Genomic DNA, 9,723 nt, shown 5'->3' on the forward strand with positions numbered 1-9,723 from the left:
TTCATCAGTACTTGGTGTCATGCACAACTCCACTGTATCTCTCTCCATCTCTCTTTGTAATGCCTATCAATGTTACAATGAGAGTCAACATTCTGACTAAGCAATTGTATGCAACCTAGAAATGACTTCTGAAAGATCACATAACTCTCTTTGCAGGATGGTGACAAAATTCTACCAGCATATCCTGGCTTTGGCATTTGCTGTAAATGAAATCAATGAGAATCCGGAGATTTTACCCAACATCACCCTGGGTTTCCATATTTACGACAGCTACTACTTTGAGAGGCTGGCATATCGCACCATTCTGGACTTGCTTTTCAAATCACAAAGATTTGTCCCCAACTATCGTTGTGGCCCAGAGAAGAACTTAATAGCTGTGATTGGAGCACTTGGGTCTGACCTCTCTTTCCACATGGCAGAACTGTTAGGAGCCTATAAGATCCCACAGGTGAGAGACTTTAGGAAGAGTTGAAGGGTTTTGCTTGGTACTTATAAGTTTACCTCACAATTACTTTCCTTACGATTGAGATGATTGTTCTGAAGAGTCAGAGATATTACACTATTACATTAAGTAACAAAAAACCCTGTTCTTGGTGTGAAAGTGTTAGTTCTTTTTAATTGTGCAGTACTTACTTTCAAAGTAGTTGTTATATCCAGAAACCTCATTTTTGTAGCTGCCATAAACTATGTTGAAGTGTTTGAGAGAGACTTTGTAAATTGAAAAACTATAGCAAAATGTGCTGCAGGATGTCCTGCGAAAACAACGTTTCTGCAGTTTAATAAACATTTTCCGTATTTTTTAAATGATAGAACTAATTAGGAAATAATATTTATAATCCAGGAACAAAAATCATGTCACATAGTGTTATTAAGGGAAAGAAAGCTTCATCTCAAACCAATGTAATCACATAGAAAATGGTTTCAAGAAATTTAGAAAATGTATTTATTTATCATATCAGAAGCAAACTGAGGGTACAGTTGTAATGTATTTAAAAAACACAAAGTTTTAAAAAGTTGGCATTATATTAAATGCCCTTTGACCAGTAGCTAGCCACTTGGAGTGCCTCTGGTGTTGCTATAAGAAGGTGCTCCATTGTGCATGTGCCGGGGCTCAGACTGCATTGTAATAGCTGGTCTATGGTTTGCACTTCTCCATACTCGCATGTCGTGGACTCCACTTTGTGGTCCCATTTCAATTCAGATGATAGTTTGAAACCATTGTTTTTCTGCTTCTCTGGAGACTAGGACGCGAAACAATGGTTTCAAATTACAAGAAAGGAGATTCCATCTGAACATGAGGAAGAACTTTCTGACTGTGAGAGCCATTTTGCAGTGGAACTCTCTGCCCCGGAGTGTGGTGGAGGCTCCTTCTTTGGAAGCTTTTAAACAGAGGCTGGATGGCCATCTGTCAGGGGTGATTTGAATGCAATATTCCTGCTTCTTGGCAGGGAGTTGGACTGGATGGCCCATGAGGTCTCTTCCAACTCTTTGATTCTATGATTCTATGATAAAGGTTAACATTCTGGAGATAAGATTCAAATCCCTGTTTTGCCATGGAAATCCACTGGGTTATTATTATTGTTTAGTGTCAAAAGCATTGCATAAATATTGTAATGCTTTTGGGTTGGGAAGATTAGCTGTTTACAAGAAACATTATCCATGGGTTGCCCAACTGTTTTTACTCAGTCTTTGAGGAGGCTCTTTCTGGGTAATTACTGGGTAATTCTGGGAAAGTCACACAGTCTCAGGAAAGCAAAGCACTGCTGCCCAGAACATATCTTGCCAAGAAAACTCTGTAATATCTTTTCTTTAAGTCATTTCCCTTCAGAAATGACGTAAAAGAATACAATAAAAGTGACAGAAAGGAGTCGGAATGATTAGTAAATGAAATCTTTTATAATTCTTTCAGGCTTCTTCCACACAGCTGAATAAAATCCCACATGCTCCAATTCTGTGGAACTCATTGCCTCCATCCATTAGAGCAATGTTGGAGTTGTGACCTTTTGTAAAGACTTGGCTGTTTGGTTGTGCATTTAAGTAATCAGATCTAATTTGCCAAATAGTCACTGTTGTATGTTTTTATGTTGAATGTTTCTATTTTAGATTGTAAGTCGCTCAGAGCACCTTAGTGGAGAGTGACTAATTAAGAAATAAAGTGAAGTGAAGTGAAGTGATTATCTGCTTTGAACTAGATTATATGGCAGTGCGGACTCATCTAATTTAGAGCCCTTCCACACAGCCCTATATCCCAGAATATCAAGGCAGAACATCCCATATTATCTGAGTGTGGACTCAGATAAGCCAGTTCGTGGATGACAATTTTAATATGGCGATTTTAATCTGGCAAACTAGTGTATGTGTGTGTGTGTGCATGTGCGTGTGTGTATGTATGTGTATATATGTATATGTATATTAACGTATTTATTAATTCCTGAAGAGTTTCTCCCACACAAATAAATCTGCTCCACCCCTATATCACCCTGCGTTTTAGGCTTTAGTATTTTATTCTGTACGTGCGGCCCACTCACTGTTATTATGTTATGAATGATTTTATTGTAATCTTATATTGTTTTTTTCTTATGCCTTATGTAATTTATTATGTTACTGTTTGTTATATTTATTGTATTATGTTGTTGGGTTTGGCCTCATGTAAGCCGCCCCGAGTCCCTGCCGGGGAGATGGTGGCGGGGTATAAATAAAGATGATAATGATGATGATGATTATTATTAGGCTTGGGTAACTACGGAAAAAATTGGTTCTAAACTCGTTTCATTTTTAGGGGGGGGCTTGCATTTCGTTTTTTTAAAGAATTCCGAAATTTTCCTTTAAAAAAGTTCGAAATATACGAAATTTTGTAAAATTACGAATCGATTCGTTAATGGCGGACGCGATTGCGCAATATGCTAAAAAACCCTCCAAATGGGACAGGGGGAACTTCTGAAGCTTCCCTCTCCCTCTGTTGTTGACTGTTGGTGTGATAATTTATTTTCTATCACTGAAAAAACAAACAACTATAAGACTTGCACCAGACATACGGAAATAATTACGAAACAATTAAAACAATTTTGAACCAATTACGAAACAATTACGAAACAATACGAAATAAATTGGAAAAATTGTTTTGATTTTTAATTACTCCTCACAGTAGTCCTGCATGGCTCAATATTGGATCGTAAGCTAATTTAAATACGAATTAATAACCAATTATGAAATTAACGAACGAAACCGCCCAAGCCTAATGATTATATATCATGTTTGGCATTGAATTTTTGCCTGTTTGGAAGCCGTTCTGAGTCCCTCCTTGGAGATTGAGAAGGATGGGGTATAAATGCTTTAAATAAATTATTGTGGGTTTTTCTGCCTTGATATTCTGGGTTATATGACGGTGTGGAAGCCACAAAGCTGTCTAAACCACAGTTCTTCCAGAAGTCTCTCAGTTTCAATTAAAAATAATAATTTCACTTTGCTTAATGATTCCTTTAACTAAAATCATTGTGCATTGTCTTTTAGATTACCTATGGTTCATTTGCATCCAAAGAGAGTGAGCCAAGGCAAGTTTCTTCCTTCTACCGCATGGTCCCAAATGAATCCCATCAGTACATGGGGATTATCCATTTACTTCATCACTTTGGATGGACATGGATCGGGCTTGTAGTTGTAGATGATGAAAGTGGAGATAAATTTTTGCAGGTCATGGAGACTTTGTTTTCCCAGAATGCAATTTGCTCAGCCTTCACACAAAGATTGCCAACACATGGCCGTTTAACTGACCCGCATGATGAAACGTTTTTGGAAACAGTTATAGATAGTAATGCCAGAGTGTTTCTTATGCATGGTGATGCTATGATGATAATGTGGATGATCTCATTCTATTATGCAATACTTACTGATGAGATTGGAGACTTATATCTTGGAAAGCTGTGGATTATGACAGCCCAGATTGAGTTTATTGTAACAGGGGTTACAAGGCTGTTGGACTTTCAAATGTTCAGAGATACTATAGCCTTTGCAATTCATGCAAAGGAACCTCAGGGTTTCCAAGCATATCTTCAGAATGTAAGACCTAACCATATAGGAGGTGGTGACTTTCTTAAAGACTTCTGGGAACAAGTTTTTGACTGTACTGTTCCAAATCCTCAGAAGCCAAAGGTGACTGACAGAAAATGTACATGGGAGGAGAAACTGGAGCTGGTTCCAAGCTCAGTTTTTGAAATGAGCATATCTGGTCACAGCTACAGCATCTACAATGCTGTGTATGCTGTGGCGTATGCTCTCCATGCCATGGAAGTATGTAGAAACAAATTCAGAAATAGAAGAGTTGAATGTCAAGATCTTCAGGCTTGGCAGGTAATGTTCCCATCGTGTTCATTTTGACAGATATCTAAACAACTTCCCACTACTTCATCACACTAGAGAATGAATCCACTTTAAATCTGATTGCTGCCTCCTACAGAATTCTGGGATTTGTAGTTTAGGGAGGAGCTTTTAACAGCCTCACTAAACTATAAACCCCAGAATTCTGCAGGAGGCAGAAATTGGATTTAAAGTGGATTCATTCTCTAGTGTGATGATGTCTTCAGTTAGCTTTAAAAGGTGCTACAATGATGTGATAGTAGTTATTGTAGTAATAGTTGCTATTATTATTATTATTATTATTATTATTTGCCTCAGCATATGAAGTGCAGTAATATTACTAGTAGTAATCATAATAGTAGGAGCTTCAATAAGTACAGTATTCATTCGTAATGCTAAAACCCTCCATTAAAGAGCAGCAGTTGGTAGTAAAACTATCTAATTGCCAAAAAAAATTGAATATTATGCTTTTCTTATGCAATAGCTTTTCAGCATTTGCTCAAATATAGTAAAGAGTGACCCTTGAATATGGTATATGTCACTGCACAAGACAATGTATCATTTTGGGAAACTTTCCAGGAGAAAGTTGCATGCCCTGCCACACACTCACTCTTTCCAAGGAGAGTGCATGTTTAGCGGGGCATACAGGAAGGCCTGGAAAGCACATGCACCTGCCATGCCTATAACTGAGCATCTCTTATATAAAGAGTAGAACAGCAGGTGCCAGGTAAGAAGAACACACGCTGGGAAGGGGAGCCAGTGAGTGGGTAGCCCCCCTCCCCCATAATGGTCTGATTTTTGGGCCCTGAAACTCTCCCAATTTCAGGAGGCTTTCAAAAAACAGATCTGGGCCCTCAATGAAAGCCAGGAGACAAAACAGGACAAGGTTTTCCCCAAAAACACACGTCTAATGCTTAGCTCTCTGAGCTGCTCCTGATAGGGATTCATGATTGGTCACCCTCCTCTGAATGAAGGCATGAGCACAAAGGTTTTGAAGATCTGGAATAACAGTGTACCATTCATAGAATCATAGAATAATAGAGCAGCAATAGACCCCAAGACCATCCAGTCCAGCCCCATTCTGCTATGCGTCAATTCTCCATCACACTCTGAGACAGCCGTGTATTCTAATGTGGAATAGCTCTTACTGTCAGGAAGTAAAGCCAAGGACTATTAATTCACACTTCTGGATTAAATCCTGGATTCATAATGAATATTTTACAACTCACAGGACAATGGCTTTAGAGCAATTATTTGATCACCAGAAATTAAACAACAAATAATAGTCCATTTAAAACTAAGAAAGTCAATAAATATATATTTTAAAAATCCATACTCAAAACAAGGAAGGAGGAGGCCACTCTCCTATGCTCTGTTTTATTTTGGAGAAGTAAAAATTCATCTTTTTGAATGCAATATTCCTGCTTCTTGGCAGAATGGGGTTGGACTGGATGGCCCATGAGGTCTCTTCCAACTCTTTGATTCTATGATTCTATGATCAGTGAAACAACAAATGAAATGATCAAAACACTATAGGGAATGAGGGAACCATACTTTCGGACCAGCTTTCTGATTGAATCCATACAAGTGAAATAGAATGAAATAACTTTTGAAAAGATCCTCAAATCTGTCTCTTCTTTGCTCACAGCTCCACTCCTTTCTTCAAGCCACTTTTTTAAACAACTCAGCTGGAGAAACCATATCATTCAATGATCACGGAGAACTGATTTCTGGATTTGATATAATGAACCTAGTCATATTTCCAAATAATTCTTTCCTTAAAACAAAAATTGGAATGTTGAATCCTGATGATCATGATGGAAAACAATTGATCACTAATGAGAATATGATGGAATGGCGTGCAAGGTTTAACCAGGTGTGGATTATTTGGGATTTTTGGAGGGCACTTATTTAGCAGCCCAGGGGCCCTTCTACACTGCCATATAGTCCAGAATATCAAGGCAGACAATACACATTATATACTGTGTACAAGATTATCTGAGTCTGCACTGCAATATAATTCAGTTAAAAGCAGATAGTCTGGATTTTACACAGCCGTGTAGAAGGTGTCTAGGTGATCTTGTGCTTGAGCATTTCCTTTGCTGCATGTTTAGAAAATACTATAGAATCATACAGTTGGAAGAAATCACATGAGTAATGCAGGCTAACATCTTCAAATTCACTGAGGGTGGATGAACACAGTTTGGAAAGTGCACAATCTCCCATGTGTTTGTGTGTGTGTCCAAATGACTCTGCTATATCCTGAATTAATTTGATAGTGGGTTTGATGTGCACCTTCTTGAAAGGTGCGGGTCAAACCCACTATGTCCACTGTCTGGACTGTTTTTCAGAAGTTCTGGATTTTTGAGAGGGCAGTCCAGATAGCCATCCCACATTTTTCTGGTCTGAATCAGCCCAGAAAACCGCAAGAACACCAATCCCCTCACCCTCCCTGCAAAAAATCCTGCATTTCCTTGCTGCTGTCCCTCTCCTGGTGCTTAGGAGTTACATGTCAGGAGAAGGGGGAGGGGGGAGAAGGAAAATCACTTCTGCCCCCCACATACACCTGTTTGTACTAATGTTAGAGAGTTATCCCTGGTCAAAGTGGTCTCTGGTGAAGTAGTCCCTGGTCAAAGTGGTCCCTGCTCATGTGGTCCCTGGTAAAAAAAAAAGTTGGGAACCACTGTTTTAGATGAATACTGCCTATGTGATTGTTCTCCTCTAGGGACATAAGTTCCTGTTAAAAGATTTCTGGGAATTGGTATTTTCTGAAAATCAAACCTGGCTTGTAAAGTGTAAATGATTTTAAGACTTTTAAAGGCATTAAGGGTCTGTCTTGGAACTCCAAAAATCTAAGGTGTTTTGTGATATTGTTGTGCATTTCCTTTTTGTATTATGATTTCAAAGGCCATCCTGTGATTTGTTTTGATGGCTTCATTGCAGGTTGTATGACAGGGACCATCCCCAAAGAAGATGGTCCTGCTTCTATGCTTGCTCAACAACTCTGTACAACAAAGTCATCAATGTAATCAGTGAACTTATATCAAAACTCTTTTTCTCTCCCCACAACATTTCTTCATTTTTATGGGCAGGTGCTTCCCCTTTCTACATGCAGCCTTGCCTGCCAGCCAGGTAATCTAAAGACCAAGGAGGAAGGGAAGAAATTTTGTTGCTTCAGTTGTATCCCATGCCCAGAAGGGAAGATTTCCAATGAAACAAGTAAGTGACAAAAGCTGTCTAATGTCCAGACATACAGAGTCAGCCAGGAAGTCTCCAGCTTGCAAAAGAATGAGGAAGTACTCCATCGGTGTCACAAGTGGATGGTGAAGCGACAGCTCCCCCAGTGGCTGGAATTCAAAAAGCATACCCTCATGAAGCTGGAAAGTTAAATAGCCTCTGTGTCTCTGTCTATATATGTTGTGTGTCTATGGTATTAAATGTTTGCCATGTATACGCACATTGTGATCTGCCCTGAGTCCCTTACGGGATGAGAAGGGCAAAATATAAATGCTTTAAATAAATAAATAATTTTTCCATTCAATAGGGTTAGGTAAGAATGAGGATTTACAGCTCAGGAATGGGCAGTTGTGGAATTTAAAACATACCAATATGCAAACATTAAAACAGGATTATATATAAACAGTATTTTAAAAAATGCCAGTTAAAAACCATTAAAACATTATAAACTACCACACCCCAATTATACATGTTCTTTTAAAATCATGTCAATTTTGCATATAAAATGGTCATGTGAAAGCATTAATTCTTTTATTTCCCTCCACAGATATGAATGAATGCTTTGCATGTCCAGAAGATCAGTATCCAAGCAAAAGCAAAAACAGATGCGTTCCCAAAGACATTTCCTTTCTGTCTTATGATGACCCCTTAGGGATTAGTGCTGCTTCGGTTGCTTTTTTATTTTTCTTGATCACCGCTTTGGTGCTAGCAATTTTTATTAAGCACCAAGATACTCCAATAGTGAAAGCGAACAACCGGGACCTCTCCTACATTCTCCTCATTTCCCTTCTTCTCTGCTTCCTCTCTTCTTTCTTATTCCTTGGTCGACCTGGCAAAGTGAGTTGCTTTTTGAGGCAAGTGGCATTTGGCATCATCTTTTCAGTGGCAGTTTCTTGCGTATTAGCCAAAACTATCACTGTGGTTGTAGCTTTCATGGCTACAAAACCAGGTTCAAACATGAGAAAATGGGTAGGGAAGAGGCTAGCTAATTCCATTGTCTTTTTTTGCACTTCGATACAAGTTGTTATTTGTGCAGTCTGGCTAGGGAGTTCTCCTCCATTCCCAGATTTGGACATGCATTCACTAACCGGGCTAATAGTTGTGGAATGCAATGAAGGTTCCTTCATCATGTTTTACCTTGTCCTAGGTTATATGGGACTACTTTCCTTCATCAGTTTCACAGTAGCTTTCCTTGCTAGGAAACTGCCTGATAGTTTTAATGAAGCCAAGTTTATCACCTTTAGTATGTTGATCTTTTGCAGTGTGTGGGTGTCTTTCGTCCCTACTTATCTGAGCACTAAAGGGAAATACATCGTAGCCGTGGAGATCTTCTCTATCTTAGCCTCAAGTGCTGGACTACTGGCATGCATCTTTTTCCCAAAATGCTATGTTATTCTGTTGAGACCAGAGTTAAACAACAAGGACCATCTAATAAAGAGAAAGAACTGAAGCATCTGACCCTGTCTCGTAATATGTAATATCCACAATCTATATGTCCTAAATTCATGTGATGGCAAACCAAAGAACGAAATCTGCTGTTGTATGATGATAGTTGATCAACAGCCCATTGTCTCCTAATCCAGTGTGTCATTTTGGATGTACTGCTATTTGCATTTTCTGAGTTGGATCTCACCAAACTAAGGACCTCTTCACATGCTCGGCAGTAACTACAAAAGCCGCTGGTGTGCATTAAGCTGAATGGCAAGGCTTTAGGAAAGTCATTGCTTCCCATGCCCCGTCGCCGTGTCTCACTGCCCCGCTATGACATCACTTTGGGGGAAGTGAGTTGTATGTGGCTTCCCCTTATGGATTATTATTATTATTAAACTTTATTTGTACCCCGCTAGCATCTCCCAAAGGACTCGATGTGGCTTACAAAGGCCAAGGCCTCAACACAACAACAACATAACAACAACAATACAATTCAAAGCAAATTAAAAACATAAAGCAATAACAAAACATTATACCATTACGCAGTAAAACCAGGGCCGGGCCAGTGATGGGTACAGATTAAAAAGTGCTGGGTGTGACAGGTGGTATATTGGATTTCTGGGCAAGTGCAATGTGCAGAGTCTTAAACTCTAGTAACCTCCTGTATTGCCAAATCAAGGCTGCCTCCATTGGGGGAAGCCA

The 9,723-nt window shown here is 39.1% G+C and overlaps 1 protein-coding gene across 1 annotated transcript; it reads left to right on the plus strand.

Moving 5' to 3' along the window:
• Nucleotides 1–3,573: 3,573 nt before the first annotated feature.
• LOC132777653 (vomeronasal type-2 receptor 26-like) lies at nucleotides 3,574–9,039 on the plus strand. Its single transcript, XM_060780055.2, has 4 exons — nucleotides 3,574–4,347; nucleotides 6,002–6,229; nucleotides 7,446–7,572; nucleotides 8,138–9,039. Exons 1-4 carry the CDS (start codon nucleotides 3,574–3,576, stop codon nucleotides 9,037–9,039), a joined length of 2,031 nt encoding a protein of 676 aa, XP_060636038.2.
• Nucleotides 9,040–9,723: the final 684 nt, after the last annotated feature.

This window comes from Anolis sagrei, chromosome 6, assembly GCF_037176765.1.
Source record: "Anolis sagrei isolate rAnoSag1 chromosome 6, rAnoSag1.mat, whole genome shotgun sequence".
In the NCBI taxonomy this organism is placed as follows: domain Eukaryota; kingdom Metazoa; phylum Chordata; class Lepidosauria; order Squamata; family Dactyloidae; genus Anolis; species Anolis sagrei.